Source organism: Podarcis tiliguerta, assembly GCF_965153285.1.
Source record: "Podarcis tiliguerta genome assembly, chromosome: 11".
NCBI classification, from domain to species: domain Eukaryota; kingdom Metazoa; phylum Chordata; class Lepidosauria; order Squamata; family Lacertidae; genus Podarcis; species Podarcis tiliguerta.
This window is the reverse complement of record NC_139544.1, coordinates 27,182,566-27,202,327: the sequence shown is the minus strand read 5'-3', so window position 1 is coordinate 27,202,327 and position 19,762 is coordinate 27,182,566. Positions and strand designations below refer to the sequence as shown.

General features: G+C 40.6%; 1 protein-coding gene across 13 annotated transcripts in view; it reads left to right on the top strand.

Moving 5' to 3' along the window:
• Nucleotides 1-19,762, top strand: part of CAST (calpastatin) — a 61,513-nt gene that overhangs the window by 23,328 nt on the left and 18,423 nt on the right. For 5 of the 13 annotated variants that reach the window (XM_083403862.1, XM_083403868.1, XM_083403870.1 and 2 more), the window contains 14 exons: nt 4,116-4,175; nt 9,087-9,152; nt 10,250-10,300; nt 11,681-11,737; nt 11,827-11,940; nt 12,487-12,588; nt 12,667-12,729; nt 13,042-13,140; nt 14,510-14,590; nt 14,678-14,731; nt 16,087-16,185; nt 16,287-16,382; nt 18,070-18,171; nt 19,291-19,374. In XM_083403862.1, the coding sequence (XP_083259988.1) occupies nt 4,116-4,175; nt 9,087-9,152; nt 10,250-10,300; nt 11,681-11,737; nt 11,827-11,940; nt 12,487-12,588; nt 12,667-12,729; nt 13,042-13,140; nt 14,510-14,590; nt 14,678-14,731; nt 16,087-16,185; nt 16,287-16,382; nt 18,070-18,171; nt 19,291-19,374 (1,128 nt within the window). The remainder of the gene's footprint in view (nt 1-4,115; nt 4,176-9,086; nt 9,153-10,249; nt 10,301-11,680; nt 11,738-11,826; nt 11,941-12,486; nt 12,589-12,666; nt 12,730-13,041; nt 13,141-14,509; nt 14,591-14,677; nt 14,732-16,086; nt 16,186-16,286; nt 16,383-18,069; nt 18,172-19,290; nt 19,375-19,762) is intronic. The other 8 variants (XM_083403867.1, XM_083403869.1, XM_083403865.1 and 5 more) reach the window with 3 other exon arrangements.

The window sequence follows — 19,762 nt, the reverse complement described above, 5'->3', positions numbered from 1 at the left end:
AAACAAACTTGCTCCATGTGACAGCCCTTTGGATATTTGAATATGGCTATCATATCTCTCTTATAAATGTTATGCCCCTGCCCTCCTTCAAAAATGACTCTTGTTTTAATTTTCCCCTCATCTCCCTACACCAAGTTATGGGAAATGCCCATTTTCCTGCGGGCCAAATAGCTTCATGAAACTTGGAGGTTTTAGATATGTGCTTTTTGGATAACTAGCTCCAGAGCATGGGTATAGGGCAATTCAGTGACAATTTGGCTATTTCCTCCAGTTATCTTTGTGGTGATGACCTTGACACCACATGGTAGCTGTCATTTTCCTGAACCTCTGAGTGCATGTTGAGTATGCACTTTGGGTGTTTAGCAAATAGGACTTGTTAGGGAGTTGGTGGCCTGAACTGGGAACCACACTACTTTTATGCTGGGCCATAGTCCATGGTCTGTGTACCACACTCTTGGGCTCCTCTTCAGACGTAGTAGGCATATTCAATCTGGGGCATTGCCCCAAAGACCGACAGGCAGTAATCCTCTGGATTGGTCAGGTTTGGTATAAATAGTAGGAGCCTGATCTTCTATTGCCTCTTGATCAACACAGTAATGCCTTTTGCTTGCTACTCTTTAGGCTCCTACTTCCAGCTCAAGACTCTGATCTCTAGGCAGTGTTCAAAATTAGCCAGGTGCCAGGCACATTTTGCACCTGCTTTTCAACTGCTTCTGACCAAGTGAAAATGCCTGGGTGCCAGGGTGGCACCTAACATCTTCACCATCTGAGGATCATTGGATCTGGACTGTTTTCACACACCAGTACACCATCCTGTAGAATTCTATATTTTATCTGCACAATGAGAATGAATTTCTGGAACCAAAATGGTTTTTCTGTGCAGCCTAAGCAGGAGCAGTCACCATTAAGAAAAAGAGGTCAGAATAGGCCATTGTTTATGTGGACTGCCCCTGGATCAAGTGACTTTTCTTCTTTAACTTCTCAAAGCTCTTAAGTTAGCTCAAGGTTGCCATCTGAACTCACCAGATGTTTAACTGAGAATCAATCACTGTCAGTCCATCATTTTGAAAAATAAGATTTTAGAGCTGTCTTGCCCAAAAATGCAACTAGACATTCCATTTTGGTGCCTCGCTGAGAGAAGCCAAGTAACAGGGAACCAGGCAGAAGGGCTTCTCGGTAGTGGCACCCACCCTGTGGAACGCCCTCCCACCAGATGTCAAAGAGAAAAACTACCACCAGACTTTTAGAAGACATCTGAAGGCAGCCCTGTTTAGGGAAGCTTTTAATGTCTAATAGACTATTGTATTTTAATATTCTGTTGGAAGCTGCCCAGAGTGGCTGGGGAAACCCAGCCAGATGGGTGGGGTATAAATTATTATTATTATTATTATTATTATTATTATTATTATTATTATTATTATTTTATTATTATTATTTTATTATTATTTATTATGGCTTCAACCTTGGTGTAAGGAACCATTTGACATCTAGCTTATATATCTAAGTATATAATACTGTCTCTAGGAAGCTAAGGTAGAGAGAAACCCTCCAGGTCAAGATTCAGGTGTGACTTATGCCTGCCTTACCTATACTTTGAAGATTCACTGTGAAGCATTTTTTATTCTTTACTACAGCTATTTTAATATTCTATAGTGGTGCTCTGATTTTATCATGAAAATATCCACACTGTGGTTTTGTTCCTGCTGTGTTTTTGAAATCTGAAATTTCTCTCTCTTCTTTTTTCAGTAGAGCCAGGCAGTTCACAATTCACAATTCTTTTATTATAAACTGGGTGTGCCTCTGGTCAAACACGCTACAATCTCTCCCAAGTTCTGTTTAGCTATGAATCATACAGTTATTACCGGTTACCAGGCAACTCTTTTCATATTTGTTTCCAAGCCCAACATATGTATTCACATGGTTCATCAGTGGCAAAACTTTGCTTGTTTATGAACTCAGATAGTGGTAAAAAGCTTTTTTATTTTTTAATGGCTGCTTGATAAATATTTGAAAGGAAAATAGCAGAGGAAAGAAAGACATCACTGCAGCATTAGATGTGTACAATGTAAATGTTATTATTGTCTCCTTGCAGTCTTTGTGACAGATTAAATTTCCCTTGGCCACACTCTTGCCATTTCTTCCTAAGGGTTTTATTACATGTGGTGCTGAAAAACTAAATTGTGATCATTCTCAGTTTAAATAAAAAGTTCCCTCTAGTTTCATGTTCAGTTTCAAACCTGCTCTGTTTATAGTCCAGTTGAAGAACTGATACATAATCAATATAGCTGCTGATCCCATCAAACCATCCTTCTGTGAGTCTTTACAAGCGTAAGAGAGATTGTTATGTAGAGGGGAAGGTTTATCCTTTCTCCCCCAGCCATGACTGGAATTAAAATTGTCCTCCTCCATGCTTAAGAAGCCTTAGCCTATTATATTGTTTTCCCTGGGTATCTCATCTCCAGTCTAAGGAGTTTGCCATGAGCTGCTGTTCTCTTTCCATGATTACTGCTTTGATCTCAACACCTCACTGGCTCTTTTTAAAATTTTTATTTCACACTTCCCTATGGTCCCTCTGATGTTTATTTGCTGCTCTGGAACCCCACAGGGCTGTTTTACACCCACTTGGGGACTGACAGTTTGCTTCCCCAAGTCCTGGAATCCAATTGCCTCAAATCTGGCAGTTTGAGTAGGGTAGGTATGGGACTTGCTTATAAGGCAAGGGTGGTGGCAGCCTCTTCCAGATGCATGTTTACTTCATGACAATAATGAATGTGACTCATTTTAAAGAGGCTTGGAACAGATACTTGTCCTGTATCCAGGAGGAGGAAGACTTTGTACAAGTAACTTGATTATGTGAAGGTGGCTTACTGCAGAATGAAAGTATGACTTCATTGCCTAGCATTTACTTGTTGGAAAAATATAGGTGGATAATATAGTCAAATTACATAGTGAAAGCCTTTTGGCATGCCATTCAGAATCTATTGAAGTTGAGTCCATCACTGAAGACATGTAGTTAACAATAGAATATCTGCTTGACACATTTTATGCAATGAGGGTGCAAAAGAAAATGGTTTTTCGAATTTGGTAAAACAGAAAATTTAAATAAGGGACCTGTTCCATGTGGCTCCTATGTAAATGTAAAATTCTGAGTTTGGACTTGCCAGAGCTTACAACCACTTATTTCAAATGATAGCTCAGTTAGTAGAGCGTGAGCCCCATGTTAGGTAAAAGATTCTGGCACTGCCGGGGTTTGGACTAGATGATCCTCGTGGTTCCTTCTAACTCTACAGTTCTGTAATTCTGAGTTTTAATGTTTTCTTTGGGCCAGCTCTGGAAAGCTTGGATTAAGATGGGATTGTTAGCCTGGTTTTTTCCAATAAATAATTTTGACAGTATAATGACTCTTAAAGAGATAATTATAAGCACAAATGCATCTTTGGTTTCAGTACATCATTAACCTTCATATTGAAGAAAGGTGGGAGGGCAGGTTAATAGCTTAACATTAATTGGTTTTGTAAGCAGCCTGTAATAATTGCTGTTCTGTGCCCTTTCATTTCTCTGAAGTCTAGCAATGTTAGTTTGCCCCTATTAAGAGATTATCAAAATGTAATCCACCCTTGAACAACTCGCTTAGTATTATCAATTTCATTTCATTCTATTGGTTATCTGTAACCCACTTTTCATTCCAGAAGGAAACCAAACATGGCTAATAAAAAACATCTGTGTCTGATATAAGCACTCCAGGTTCTTCTGACTATTCAAGCTTCTACTTGTTTATAGCACATTCCCCCCCCCAAAAAAAACCCTTTGCACTTTAGTTCAGTCCTACCACTAATGAATGAGTATGTTACATCTTGTTTAATCTTGTAACGAGTCTATGGAATTTTGGTTATTTGTGTATTTGTGTACAACTCCCCATTCATTATATGCTGTGTGCAATTTGTGGGGGAAAGGATCAGTGTTCACATCTATCAATGAACATCCAAGATCAATGAGAGCTTTGGGATACAGATTTGCAACGCTGTATTGGGATGGAATTATAAAATATATAAAAATAGTTAACTCCCATTGGTGGGCAATTAATTCACATCCTTTTTTTTTTTTGCACATTGTAGGCTCAGTCTTCTTCCACGGTTTCCTCAAAGGCACCCACTATGAAGCCTTCTGAAACAAAGGTATGTCTTCTGAAAAAGGATAAGCAAGTGTCCATTTATACCAGTCTGATTCTGTGCTACTTTTACAGCAGCTGTTGTTATAATAAATTGCTATGAGATCTTTTTCCATCTCTGAGCACTTATAAGTGAGTGCAAGTTGCTGACTGACCCAAGAAGTAGGTTTTAACACAAGAGTTTAACACTACTAGTGTACTATCAGTGTAAACCTCCATCAAAATGGTTTATATGAGCAAGTAATAAATGTTAACAGTGCTTAAGAACTGTTGTGGAGAGCAATTCTGTTTGTGATCACATATCATTGGCTGTATGGAAATGGCACCTCTTATTCAACCAATTCTTACTGATATGATTTCAGCGCTTGGATTTGAATGGAATGTCCACAATCAGTTTCTCTAAAACAACAACAGCATATAGGTGATGCTAATCGTTTTTATGTGTCAGGTGAAATTATACGTCTCAATTTGCTCATATGTGCATAACTGATAGGCAATCTTTATTCCTTTGCAATTAATAGTGTTTAGTCATATATGCAACTCCCTAGACAACATTCCTTCTTTCAAGAGAGGATAGTAGTGAGTTGAAATTGTCATTGCTTAAGAGAGGGAAAACTTTCCCAGGTAGGTCAGTAATTGATCGTGTAAAATTGCATGTTCTATTTTACCTCCTCATCCCCATAACCTTGATTCCTAAATTTTTCATTTTCTGACTTCATCAAATCCTTCAGCAGGCTAACCACATAAAAACAAGTCTATCTCATTCTGCCTGTTATGTAATCACTCCCATTGTTGCAGAATTCAACCAGGCTCAAATACTGCCTCTACCAGCACATAGAACAATTCACAATAAAATAAAAACTTATAGAGGTTTTTAAGATATCCAATTGCTTCAATCAATTTTTAAAGCAATGAAATCCACATAACTAAGAGACATCAACTGATACATAGTGTGGACTGGGTTGGGGAACCTGAGACCCAGGGCCTCCAGCTCTCTCTGTCTGGAGCATAAGACTTTCTCCAGGCTACACCTGCCATGGGTGCTTTTGGCTGACTGGAATATGTCCTGAGCTGTGATAGCACCCTTTGCTTGCCTGGTTGGGAGAGATGTATGTAGAAAACTTGTGTGTGGTTGGAATATACCGTATTTTTCACTCTATAAGACACACCCGACCATAAGACACACCTAGTTTTTAGAGGAGGAAAACAAGAAAAGCCAGCAAGAGCCACACACACGCTTGCTCGGCGTGGCTCTTTAAAGATAGAGCAGCTCTTGCTGGCTTTTCTGGGAGGTGGGAGAAGGGACTGACTGGCTGCCCTCTGTCCCTTCTCCCACCTCCCTGAAAAGCCAGAGCAAGCTGCGCAGCTATCTGTGAAGCCAGCATAGCAAGAGGGAGAACTGCGCAACGCCTCTTGTTGTGCTGCCTTCCTAGCGAAGCAGGATGAGGGACGGAAGGGAGCCTTATGGAGCCCCTTCTGTCCCTCATCCTGCTTCGCTGGGAAGCCAGCAGACCAAGAGGCGCTGCGCAGCTCTCCCTCTCACTGTGCTGGCTTCAGCGATAGCTGCGCAGCCTGCATTCACTCCATAAGATGCACACACATTTCCCCTTACTTTTTAGGAGGAAAAAAGTGTGTCTTATGGAGCGAAAAATATGGTAGTTTACTGCACCAAGGTAAGAATCACATTACTTGATCTATCTGGTTTTGCCTTTGGTTACACCCTCCACCAGCATGTGGCTCCTAAAAGCCACATAGTGTGGACTGGGGATGCAGCCCTCCAGCTGAAAAAGGTCCCCTACTCCTGGTCTAGAGTATTTAGCTTGTATTAACTTGCTTACTTGGCAGTTATAAATCACGTTTCTGTTAAGGCAGGTTTGTCACGACTTGTCAGTGTAAGCCAAACTCTGAGAGAGCTGGTCTTGCGGTCTGGTGTTCACCTTCATGGGACTGGCACTCAAGTGCTCATATAAATAGGCAAAGTGGGCATCCTATTTATAGATTCAAATGACTACTAGAAGCACTTGGCACGTTCCTTACCTTGTTAGAGAGGGCGCCAAAAACCCAGCTCTAGAAATGCAGAACCTGTTTTTGCACACAATTTAGATCAGACTAGAAATGTTCTGCTCTTCTCTTGTGAACAAAATAAATGATCGCTCCTCCTCTTTCCTATGTGTGAATTGTACCTGTGTGATACCTTTGCTTAATGTAGCAAGAAGAGGAGTCACAGAGGAATATAGAGGTGGTTCAGTCAGGCCTTCAAAGCGCCTATTAATAATCATTTCTGCAAAATTTAAATCACCCAGTCACCTTTGAAATTACATGGTAAACTAAAGTTCTGTGCATTCTGCTTAGGGTAGTGTTGCAATTTGGAATGAGGGATATCTGCTTACTTCTTAGATCTCTGTCTTTCATATCTCTGAAACTTGTTGAAACAAAAAAGGGGTGTGCCTTTTCCTCATATTCCTTTTGCCTTGATCTACCTGATGGGGAGTTGCCTTACTAAAGAGCAAGACTTTAGATAAGGAGGTTATCAATGCTTGTTGGAGAAGAAGTGGTGGAAAATCATTCTTAACTGCTCTAGCTTCCTTGATTGCAGGAAGAGAGAGCATTAATCCTTTTGCTTCCCTGCTGCTATATGTTTCAGTAATTGCTTTTCTGCCTAACCCAGAAGTGGGTCTCTTTTACAGTGAAGTGTTACATGAATGGCATGAAGAAAATGTATAGGAAGCTGCCATTTGCTATTATCAAACAGCAGCTTCCCATGCCATAAAACCCCTTTGAAAACTGAAGGGAAGCTTATTGATATGGCATTGTGGTCTCCTTTTCAAAAGGAAAAAAAGTCATTGATCCCACAGGGAATCCTCAAGCCCCTTGGGTGTACCTAAAAGAGATCTCTTAATCTGAGCCACCAATATATATACAGTATGTATGTTCAGGTCTGTTTCACATTTTTATCCTCATGGCTCAGGTACAGAAGCACATATAATTGTGAGCAGATTTTGTGTTAAAATGGGACCCTTTCTGTCCTCAGACTGCAAGTAAGTGTAAAGGGACCCCTGACCATTAGGTCCAGTTGTAGCCGACTCTGGGGTTGCGGCGCTCATCTCGCTTTATTGGCCGAGGGAGCCGGTGTACAGCTTCCAGGTCATGTGGCCAGCATGACTAAGCCACTTCTGGCGAATCAGAGCAGCACACGGAAACGCCGTTTACCTTCCCGCCAGAGCGGTACCTATTTATCTACTTGCACTTTGACGTGCTTTCGAACTGCTAGGTTGGCAGGAGCAGGGACCGAGCAATGGGAGCTCACCCCGTTGCAGGGATTCGAACCGCTGACCTTCTGATCGGCGAGTCCTAGGCTCTGTGGTTTAACCCACAGTGCCACCCGCATCCCTGCCTCAGACTGCAAGTACCACTGGCCTATTCCCAGTCCTATTCTTCTTCTGTCTTTCCCACTCAACCCATTTCTTTTCTCCATGAGCTGGATCCTTTCTGAATTTTAAACTTGAGTTCCATCCACAATTATATTGAAAATCTCTTAGCATTACTCACACAACACAACAAGGGCTGGAAAAAGAATAGATTTGGTTTCCAGGACAGCTACATTGGATAAAGCAAGGGGATCTCTCCCATGCTTTTCAGATGGGTGCCACACTTTGGAGCAATGCCCACATGGCCTCTGGCAGTGAAAAAATGGTACCCCCACTTCACCCCACTCCCTCTGCTCCTGTAGCTTTAAGGTGCAATTTGTGCTGGTTGGCTAAGAAGTGAAGGCCATTAGTGCAACTGAGTTCAGAAAGAGGCAGCTTAATAGAAAAGAGAACGAGGATGGGAAGCGACAAAAAGAAGCTGCAAATCCAGCTGAAGGATCATCTGCTGAATATCTTTTCACAGCTCCGCTCTTGCAATGCATAATATTACATAAAACAATCAGTCAGCATATGTCCTGTTCTCTAACAGTGTTATCCTGTTTACCCAGAAGTCCTTTTTAGTTTCCTGGAACATAGTTTCTTTCTAGTAAGTGTGCAGAGCATTGCAACCTACTAACTCAAGCCAGTGATGCAGCATAAACGCTACATGGAAAGGCTATGCTCGATTCAGTTCCATTGTTTTCCTCTCTTGCTTTGATGTGTTTTATGGCTGTAAACCTTCTGTGCAGAATAGGAAGCTGGAAAAGACATTGTTCTAACTGGTACCTAAGTTCAGTGTTACTTTTAATGCAAGCGCAACACTTACTTAACCTTCACAACTGTTGGCAGTTGTTAATTTTTTGGATGCTGGTTACCTGTATGTTCTGGGGAGGAAAGAGAGTTGGGGAGAGGTGAACAGAGAAATAGCCCTGCCATGTGTTTCCATACCTTTCCAATACAAGTCTCTCTAGGTCAGTGTGACTTTTAAAGAATATGGCTAAAGCCGAGTAGGAAGCTGACTCAGACAATTAGTCCATCTAGCTCAGTATTTTCAACACAGATCGGCAGTAGCTTTCCAGGATTTTAGGCAGGAGTCTCTTCCAACCCTCTCTGCAGCTGCCAGGAACTGAACCTGGGAATTTTTGTATGGCAAGGCTGTGTCCTACCAATAAGCCTTTCACCAAAGGGGAAAGTTTTCACCATTACAAGGAATACATGGGTACATATGGTGTCCAGACATGCACCTGCTAATTCCTGTAACGTGCACCTGTGCTGGAAACGAGGGTGGAACACATGTTGCCATGGAAGCTCTTATTACTGAAAATGTCGTGTTTAAAAATTCAACCTTTTGTAAAATAAAACACTTCCTCAGAAAGCCTTTAAAAAGGAAAGGCAATTTTCTTTTCAGTGCTTTATGCTCTAAAACAGCCTCCCCTGTTTTTGAAACACATTTCCTTGGCATGCCTTACACAATTTCTGTAAGCACCCTGAGTTTGTGCTCTCAATATTAGGCTTCTTCAAGCCAGCAAAAGGCCAGTGGAGTGGAATCCCACAAAAGGAAACGAAACAAGAAGCAGGTGAAAAGAGATTGGTTTTTGTGTGTGCGTTTGAAAATAACACCAGCTACACCAGCAGCATGTGCACATTCATCAGTCTTGAACTAATAAACTTCATTTTGTGTCTGTCTTTAGTTGCATATAGTCATGCTGCAATCTTTCCCAAAGCATACAGTCTGCCATGGAAATAAACCATCAAACGTAATTTCATTTGTGTCCTTGTTCTTGTGGCGTCACAGTATGCAAACTACTAGCTAGAGATGCGTGGTGGCTAATATCCATGTAGTGGTCGAACTTCACTATTGGAGAACTATATGGATACAGCTATAGCAGACTTGTTTGGGCTACAAGACAAACAGAAAACCTAGGATTTCCTGCTCTTACTTTGTGTTTATAATGGTCTTGCGTACTTATAAAATGTGTGCCTGTGTGGCTTGTGTGTGTGTGTATAGGCACTAGAGAAATGCTTCAAGTCAAATTTTAGAATGATAGCTAATCCAGAGTGAAACATGTAACACTTGAGTTGAAGTGAGCAATTTACAGCTGTGTTGCTTGTGTTCCTTGAAAGCTTTAAAAAGCGCTTGTTGGTTCAATGATAGTAAAGCTGCTCCCGAGGTTTCACTTGTTAGAAATTCTCTCTCCTGACTGGGAATTCTCTCCCCTCTCTTTCCATTCTAATCCACCATTTAAATTGCTCTTCCCACATAATTCCTCAACACTTGGATTTTATAATTCCTTAACTGTCTGCCTGTTTATATGCTCTGCTTCATTTCATTCCGCTAGCTTCACGGTTAATAAGCAATTTTGTGCCACACAAGAGTTAAGAATTCATTGGTCAATTAAAATACGGCTTTCAAAAAAGCCTCATGGGAGTCATAGTTTTTTTTTTTTTTACTCCTTAGCTATGGGTTCAAAATATTGCAATCCCTATCAGTAACAGCTCTCAAGGGTTTGTTCTGCTGTAGCCAATGAATGTCCCTGAGGGAGGAAAGTCCATTTCATCAACTTCTGTTCATGCTGTTTCTGCTTGTAAATATTGTTGCATTCTAAGGGATATCAATTTATTTTTAATGTAATAATTGGCTTTTCCGTTTGACATTGTTCTGTTCATATTGTAGGCAGCCCAAAAAGCCAAAGCAGAAGCTGAAAAAGCAGCACAGTTAGCTAAGGTAAGGTAACATGCAATTTATGTTTTGAATTGCTGTGTCCTGAACTACTATCTCATAAGCATTTACATATGTGATGAAGCTTGCTTGTTTGACTAATCATTATTTGTTTTAAACAAAAGTTCTGGGTTTCATAATCTATAAGGTTTAATTCAGGGCCTTCTGAATGTGTTATCAGTCTATTGGGTTGCTTTCAATGGGATGTTGTAATGCCTATTCTGCAACTTACAATAACTCTGAAAAAGAAAATAGTGGCTTTCTGACAGTAGCAGCTTGCACAGTTGACTATCCCTGCCCATTTCCCATTTCCGCACAGTGTCAAAGGAAAGCAGCCTGAAATTAAGTTGCACTGAAATCAGTGGAGATTACACTTAGTTCCTAGATGCATTTTAATAAGAGTAAATGAGCTCTTAGGAAAAAGCAGGATATAAAACAAGAGGAATAAATAGCTTCCATTATGCACTTAATCTGGTATAAACAAAAATGGTTTGTAAACTATGTATCAGTAAATGAGCTTGCATTAGCACAGTGGCTGTTAGTTTTTAGGAACATTGCCTGTGCAAATGCATGTCCACAAGGATGTCAGTAAGGGGGGGGGGGAGACAGCAGCACCAGGAGAGCAAATGATGCAAAGACCCTCCCCACAATCGGGGAATTAAGAGTTAGAATACAAGTCCCATAGTTACTGGGCACAAAATGAGTTGCACAGTATCACTTAAAACCATGGCGAAACCTGCACATATCACTTCTACCTAGAAATAATGAGGCAGAGGCAGTCCATCCTATGATTCCGGTGGGTGTATTTTGATCCTTCAGGAAGACTTGTCAGATGAAGGAGAGGTGGGCTGCAAGTCAGTGCAGCTTCAGTCAAAGGCTTGCTTGCAGGGTCTGTGCCCATCCCGGATTCATTCAGATTTTGACATTCAGACGGGGTGTTTACTTCACCAAGCACCCCTAATTTTAATGCAGTTGTGCTCACAGACATGTGATACAAATACAACTTTCGGATTTTTGGACAACGTTCAGGCTTGTACGTTGTGGGCTTGTGGTCAGGGTGCAGCCTGACTCCCTCCTTTGGCAATCTTTACAAAACTTTAGTTATGGTTGCCATCAATTTTTAATTTGATCTTAATTAATTTTTTAGAATGTTTTATAATGTTGTACTATTTTAGTGGTGTTAGCCGCCCTGAGCCCGGCTTCGGCTGGGGAGGGCGGGATATAAATAAAATTTATTATTATTTATTATTGTATTGTTCCGTCACAGCGAAAATACTTTTGACTATTACTTTCTTCATTGTGCAGACTAGTTTATTTACATTTTTTCTGTAACTGTTTGTTTACATTTAAATGTGATCAATTATATTGCTATCTCTTTTCACACAGCCAGATGATTCTCAGTCTAAACGTTCATCAGAAGAGAAGCAAAAAGAACCTGGAGGGGTAATTTTTATTTTACTTACTGGGAGATATAATTCTTTACAATGCAAATTTATGTAAGGGCATTCACCTTTTTATGTGTGTACATGTAGGCAAAAAGCCAAAGCAAACCTGTAGTGGAACCTAAGCAATCAAGTACTGGAAAAGTACCCTCTGGTCAGATTGACAAGACAACAACACAGCTGACATCCAAAGAAGAACCAAAGGTAAAATAGAAGCAGAAAACCCTTCTTCAGAAAGCTTTTGAGTGACACTCCCAAGGTTAGGTATCTAAAGTGTTTGCCCCAAAGGATGGGACAAAAATTGAATAAAACCCAACTTTAACTGGACCAATGCATGGCTTAATACCATTTTATCATCATAAATAAGTTGAATAAATGATTTGCATTTTTCCTGCTTTTTTCTAGTTATAAATTAAAATACTGTAATACATAAATACACGTGGATGTTTTTGTTTTTCTTTGCAGTAAAATAATCACAGAACATTAATATAGTTCCCTGTAAGTGTTGAATAAAATGTGATTTCTTATAGATCTTTTTTTTTTTTTTTTTTGCAAGGCTGACTTCGTAATGTCTGGCTATATGTGTGTTTTCCCATGTTCAGCTTCCCAGCTGTCATGCAATTAAAACTCCAGGAAGGGAAAACATCATGTCCACGCTGCAACATAGTTTTGTGTAGGTTGTAGTTGGGCTGCCTTAAAATATTAATGGCAAAGTTTCATCTGGACCTCTCTAATTTTTCTCCACTTAAGGCTAAACCTGATGACAAGTCATTGCCCACCAAGGCAGCTGTTGCAGCTGCTGGCACAGCTGGAGCAGTAGCAGCTGCAGGCTTGACTGTTGCAGCTGCAGAGGTAAGTTTAGTGTTTGGCATTAATCGGATGCAAATGTAATCCTATGCTTAGTTCTCAGAAATGCATTCTTATTTGCAGACTAAAGAAGGCAAATTGCCAGCCCCAGCCCCAGCTGCTGCAGAAAGTAAACCAGCTGAAAAGGTAAGCAACAGTTCATTTGCTGTCTAGTTAGATCAGTGATGGCCAAACTTGGCCCTCCAGCTGTTTTGGGACTACAACTCCCATCATCCCTGACCACTGGTCCTGTTAGCTAGGGATGATGGGAGTTGTAGTCCCAAAACAGCTGGAGGGCCAAGTTTGGCCATCACTGAGTTAGATCACTTCACAGAATCATAGAGTTGGGCGGGACCAGGAGTGTCATCTAGCCCAACCCCTTGCAATGCAGGAATGCTTTTTGCTGAATTTGGGAGGGACCTGAAGTGCCATGTACTTCATAAAAATCTTTTTTTCTAGTCTGACATAGATGCTGCCTTAGATGATTTAATCGATACCCTTGGAGGTCCTGAAGAAAACGAGCCACCTACACCTGAATATACTGGACCAACAGTTTCGGTATAAGATCTCCTGTATTTAAAGAGCCTTATTTATTAGGCCTGTGTTTGTGAGCTTATTTGTTTTGGTAGCAGTAGCCTTTTTTGCATATGAATTTGTACTTCAAATCATTAGTGAATTTGATCTGAATTGTACATTATAGGATTAGACAGATTCATGGAGGACAAGGCTACAAGTGGCTATTAGGCACTGCTATTTTTGTAGAAATAGAGGTGCTGGAGCTCACCATGAACTTCTCCCTTGTTCTCTTAGAATGGTAATGGTACCCACCTGAGAGGTGCTGGAACTGAGCTCTGGTGAGCTCTGGCTGGAAAAAAAGCCCCGCTGGTAGCCATGATGTCTTATGTTAAACCTCCACTGTTGGGGAGGCAGAGGATGCCTAAGAATGAACAACAGCTCTGAGCTTATCCTTAGCAGGGAACTGCAATTTGTTCTAAAGTGAAAGCAGAAGCTCTCTTCCTCTCCTTCTCTCACACATGGAAAAGTGGTGAAGGAGGCGCATACAAGCCTGAGGCTCATGCCGTCTTATTCGAAAACATCTAAAACACAGTTTAGAATGGATGGCTGGTTGCCTGGACTGGACCTCTCCCTTTCTTTTCCTGTTGTTGAGAATTATGTTATCTTCATTCTCACCATAAACTGGGCTCGAAGCCTAGATTGTCACTGGATCTCTCCATTTTCCAACTTCTAAATTTAGAAAAAATGCGTAATGTGTTTGCAAAAACAGCAAGATTTGTAGAAGTCATTTCAGCAATTCTTTAAAAAGCACCTAAATCAAGGGAACCCAGTTAGGGCCAAACTTGAAAACACATATTGGGATTTAACATGCAGTTGTTGTTTTTTGTTTTTTAAAATACACTAGCAGTAGCTGGCTTGGGACCTGATAATTTTCCAGATTGGGTATAGAGGGGAAGTGTAACTCTTTATTCCCACTGAGGAGGGAATGTGTGAGCTTCAGACTCCTGCAATCTTGTTCATGGTAATCTAAACCAGTCATCCCCATCCTTGTGCTTCCCAGATGTTTTGGATTATAATTCCCATCATCCTCAACCAGCATGGCTAATGGTCAGGCATGACTGGGAGTTGTAATCCAAAACTTCTTGAGGGCACCAGCTTGGGGAAAGCTGATCTAAACTATGGTTCACTGCTTGTGAACCTGCATGGTTTATATTTTTAACCATGTTTTTGAATGAATTGTTGTTGTTTTTTGCAGCAACTAGTAAGTTTAGGTGGTTAACAAATATTAAATATTTGAATGTTATTGCTCTCTGTTTTTTGTAGTACATCATAATCTTATATGAATGAATTGTATATATTTATACATTAGCCATTGATTTAAAGAGTCAACAATATTTTTTACATGATGCAGGACCCAATGTCTTCCTTATATATAGAAGAGCTGGGTAAACGGGAGAGCACAATTCCTCCAGAGTACAGAAAACTCCTCGAGGTAAGTAGTAAAACCAAAACTGTGCCTTGGATGCTTTCTCTACTGCACATTAGTTGCAGTACTCATTCACAAAACTTTGTTTTTCAGGGTAAAGGAGATGGCAAAGCAGTTCCCCCACCAGTGGCAGTAGGAGAATCTCAGGTATGGTTTATTTATTTGTCACAAAGTGTGAAAATGGAAAATTTATTACTGGTTTTTGAAGATATGCCTAGTTCTTTATAAACTTTGCATTGTAATCAATGGATGGATGGATGGTGGTTTTACTCAGAGTAGACCTGTTAACAGACTGAACTTAGCCATGTTAATTAATTTCATTGGGTCAATTCTGAGAAAAACCTAGCTGAATATCACCCTAAATTACTTACGCTTTAGTCCCATTGAAATCAGTTAGTAATGACCTACATGTGCCAATGACACGGGATACCTCCAACACATTGTGTGCTGTACTGTTGCACTTGATTAGTCTTGGTATTGTTGATATATAAAGGTTTAAATGGTTTAACTACAACTGTGCAGGCTTAATTGGCTTCTAGTATACAGCTGTGGTTAATGTATGGCCAATGCTAAAATCTCTTCATTTGATTTATGCTGAAGTCAGTAGCTAGACTCTAGAAATTGATAGATGTTGCATGCAATAGATATTTATGCTAGTTGATTCACCACAACATGTAAAGGTAAAGAGACCCCTGACCATCAGGTCCAGTCATGGCCAACTCTGGGATCGCGGCGCTCATCTCGCTTTACTGGCCGAGGGAGCCGGTGTACAGTTTCCAGGTCATGTGGCCAGCATGACTAAGCCACTTCTGGCGAACCAGAGCAGCGCACGGAAACGCCGTTTACCTTCCCGCCAGAGCGGTACCTATTTATCTACTTGCACTTTGATGTGCTTTCAAACTGCTAGGTTGGCAGGAGCAGGGACTAAGCAATGGGAGCTCACCCCGTCAGTCCCTGAATCAAGGGATCAATATCTGGATCCAGATCATAATCTGCTATTTGTCCATTGCTGATGCAGACTGCCACAGGGCAGAATTGCAAACAACTGATAGAGTCAGTTTAGAATAGTCATTCAGAATAGTTTGTAATTCTGCAGTTCCCTTAGCAGATTTGTGTGTGTTGCAGACACAAATCATCTGCAAAATCCTCCTGTTTCTATAAGCAGTCTCCCCATCAAGAGGTAGATTGTCAGCTCTTGACTGGAGATGGCAACCTGTTTTTCTAAAAAATCCAGGGCATAAATATATTTATGTGAGGAGAGTGATTCTCACTCCAGTGTCTGTTCTTCTGCCCCATTTCCCTTTCTGCTGCTACTTCAGGACTGGGAAAATAAGCCACTGTAACTTCCACAGAGTTGCCAAAGTAAGAGGTGGTGTATTTAGCTCAGGATTTGACAACACTACAGCACAGCTCTGCATCCATAAATGTGCAAATGCCCCCAAACTGTAAGCTGCTGTTGGGCAAATGGTTAAAAGTGTAACCCAGTTTGTGTTTTCATTTAGCCAACAATGACAGATGATGACCTTGCAGATGCTCTGTCATCTGATTTTACTTGCAGTGCTGTAACATCTGCTGGAGAGAAGAAAGACTTGCCAAAAGAGGTACCGATTTTGCTATCTTTTTGAAAGGGCCTCTTTATTAGACATACAATCTGACTCCTGTGAAAAACTCAACACATTTAAATTGTTTCATGTTTTAAAAGAAGCCTGCAGAAGAAGGTGAACTCCTACAAGCACAGTCTGCAAGTTCGATCAGCAGTTCAGCTCCTCCGAAAGAAAAGAAAGCCAGAGTGGAAGAGGTATAAATTAAGTACTCTGATCCCCTACCCCACTGAAATAACCCCACAGAACCTGCTATCCTAAAATAGTATTACAAAGTTATAGAGAGAGAAAGGGTGAGCATGCAAAGACTCCCTGGGCTCCAAATAAATTATATATGCTCAGACTGTAATATAAGAGTCAGTGCTAAACCTTGTTGTTTTGTAAAAAGGTATTTAAGCTTTTGAAGACTGGGCTGCAACCTATTGGAGGAAGGTACGTTTCTATTAAGAAACCACCTGCCTGCCTGCATCCCCCTTCTTTACTTCAGCATCCCCCTTTGTCCAATGGCCAAGATGCCTTTAAAATCTGGGAGATGATGATGGTACGTTTGCGCATAAGATTCCAGGTGTGCACACTCTTGTGGATTGGAAACAGTTATTGATTTAAAAGTTTCACCTTTTTACGAATCAATTACTCATTCTGAAATAACTTCAGTTTGGCTGCTATTGTGAAATTATTTGGAACAGTACAGATTAGAAGCTTTTGAACCTTTGGGTACGCAGCCTGAATCTGTAGTTAAAAAGTTCCAAACTAAAATACACTGCAAAAATGAAATATAGCCCTCATTGTGGTCATAAGTAGCCTTTTAAACAAATGTGATGGTTAGGGATTCAAAATGTTACCTATGCTGTATTGGCTGTTTGAGTCAGGATGTGATTTAACTTCCTTTGTTGATCTAAAACAGGCATCCCCAACCTTTGGCCCTCCAGATGTTTTGGACTACAATCCCCATAATCCCTGACCACTGATCCTGTGAGCTAGGGATCATGGGAGTTGTAGGCCAAAACATCTGGAGGGCCGCAGGTTGGGGGTGCCTGCTCTAAGAGGCGGTTTTTCCTTCCTGACAAATGAATGCTCCCTTGCTTTTCCTGGATGCTGGCTTGGCTTCTGTTTTTACTTTCTGCTTGAGTAAGGTATCACTGCATATAGCCTTTCCATTGCCTACTGATATTAAGGATATTGGATGAGCTTAACACTATATTATTTGTTTTGAAATACTGTTATCCTGCCTTCAAAGGTTAAAACTTCCTTGAGGTGGTTTGCAGAAGCCAAACAAACAGAATACATTTTATTTCTCATATATGCATTTTAAAAAGCCACATTCACCTGCTGCCTCCAGATATTGGAGAATATTAAGCATTAAGTAGCTGGAAATAACACCCAGTCAATTTATTTACCTGAAGTTAGACAGCAGTCCAACAACCTATAGGTGATTTAGTTAAATGGGAATTTGTATCAGTGGACTTTCTCCATATAGTGTCATTTTCTTTGTCTGAGTTCACCGCTGTTGGACCACAAATAAAATACTTGGATCAAGTTTCAAGACCCAGAGATGGATTTAGTAGTGGCAAAATGCACAAGCCTCAGTCGTTCTGGTTTACTTACAATTTAGCCTCAACTACAGAAAAGCTAGATTCCCACAGATATGGTGTTTGAAGTGGCTTGACATGTTGCCCAATAGCTGAAGAATACACAGCTTACCCTCCTACACTGCAATGTTTTAGACAGAGTGTCTAGATTACAGTATCCTGCTGTTTAAGGATGCCAGATTCATCAGTGTACTGCCGTAACTGGAGTCCTAATGATCTCAGTATATATTGCATCTATCATGAGACATATGCTGTTTTTATAGCCCATGGTCATTTTTATCACTTTGCGATGCAGGCAGCCCTTAGTGACAGCGCCTTGGATGCTCTTGTGGATACGCTTGGCATGCCAGAACCGGAACCGGAAGTAGACCTTAGCTCCATTGTGGAAGTGGAAGAGGTATTATTCACACTGCAAAATCTTGCAAAACAAGCCAGGAAAAAATACTGCTTTGGCTGCTGCTAGCAGAAACCTTTGAAAGCACTTTGAATTCTATGGTAGTAGTAGCTAGTGGCCTGCTTCTTTTCTGAACTACAATGTAGCTTCATCAATGTGGGAATGTGTGAGAACGACTGGGAAGACTTCTTTTAACAAGCAGTTTTGCAGGACTGTATGACCTTTTTTAAAAAATAAAACATCCCCAAGGCTGCAATCTTGCGCACATCTAATTGGTAATGAGCCCAGCTGGGCAAGGCAAGACTTGCTCCTGAGTAAATATAATAGGATTGGGTGGCAAGTGAATCAATTGCTGTATAAATAACTAGTACATGATTGATACCACTTAAATTCTTGAAACTATGTAGACATGCATAAATTGTGGATGACCCTTGGGGTCCTTTCCAACGCTACAATTCTAGGATTCTGTGCCCCATTGACTTCAGTGTGTTAAATGCATGATGAAAATGTTGCTTGTGATAGTAATTCAGCTGAAAAATGCTTAAATTTGGCTGGATTACTCTCTTCAGATGTGTAGCAAAAGCAACAGGAAATATGCAAAAAGTGCTATAAAGGAATACTTTAATTCACAGAAATTGCCCAATGCATTTTAAGTTTAGCCTAGTTATTTCTTCAAGCTTTTATAGTTCCTATAAAAGAAATAAGGGTTCTTTCTTAGTTAATCTTGATAAACAGAGCTGACAAGGCTAGAAATGTATTGGGCCACTTCAGATAAAATGTGTTTTTAGTAGTACTCTCAGGATCCTCCACCTCTGCCCCTGAATAAATGTTACAGATACAGTACCTATAACATTTCTTTTGCATCTGTAATATGTATGCATGCTATTTTATTTAGTTTAGGAAAAAGGAAAAATATAGATTCAAAAATTATGAGTTGCCTGCAGGAGAAATGGGGGTTGGAGGAAGCAGAAATATGCCAAATATGAAGGGGGGGTGTATGCACAGAAATATGTTTAAAATTTAACACGTTTCTACGGCACAATCACCCTGACTTCCAGCTTGCTTGCAAAAGATCCAGCAATGCAATTCAAGTGTTGACATGTTGTGATTCTTTCTATTCAGCCAAAGGCCAAAGAAAGGAAGGAGAAGAAACCTGGTGAACGCGACGATACAATCCCTCCTGAGTACAGATTAAAACCAGAATTGGTAAAGTTCTCATCTCTACTTTTCATTGCATATGCTATAAAATCTCAGATTTTACCATACTGAGCCCATGTTAAGAAAAATCGAAAAACATTAGCTCTTTCAGCTCTCTGTACTCCCTGCTGGCTATGATCCAGCAGCAGCAAGCTAGAGCTAGAAAGCCCTCTCCTCCAATTATTTAAATGTATCTTCTGTTGTCCACCTGCAGATCAGAGTATTGCAAGTGAATGCTTTTGAAGGCAGTTTAGAAACTGCAACTAATGCAGAATCCCATGTGCAGATGGTTGACTGGGACCAGATAGTCTGAATGCATAAAACTGATTCTATCCCAGCTAATTCAGCTATCAGTTAGTTTCTGCTATCAATTCACAGTGCTGATTTCTACAGCCTT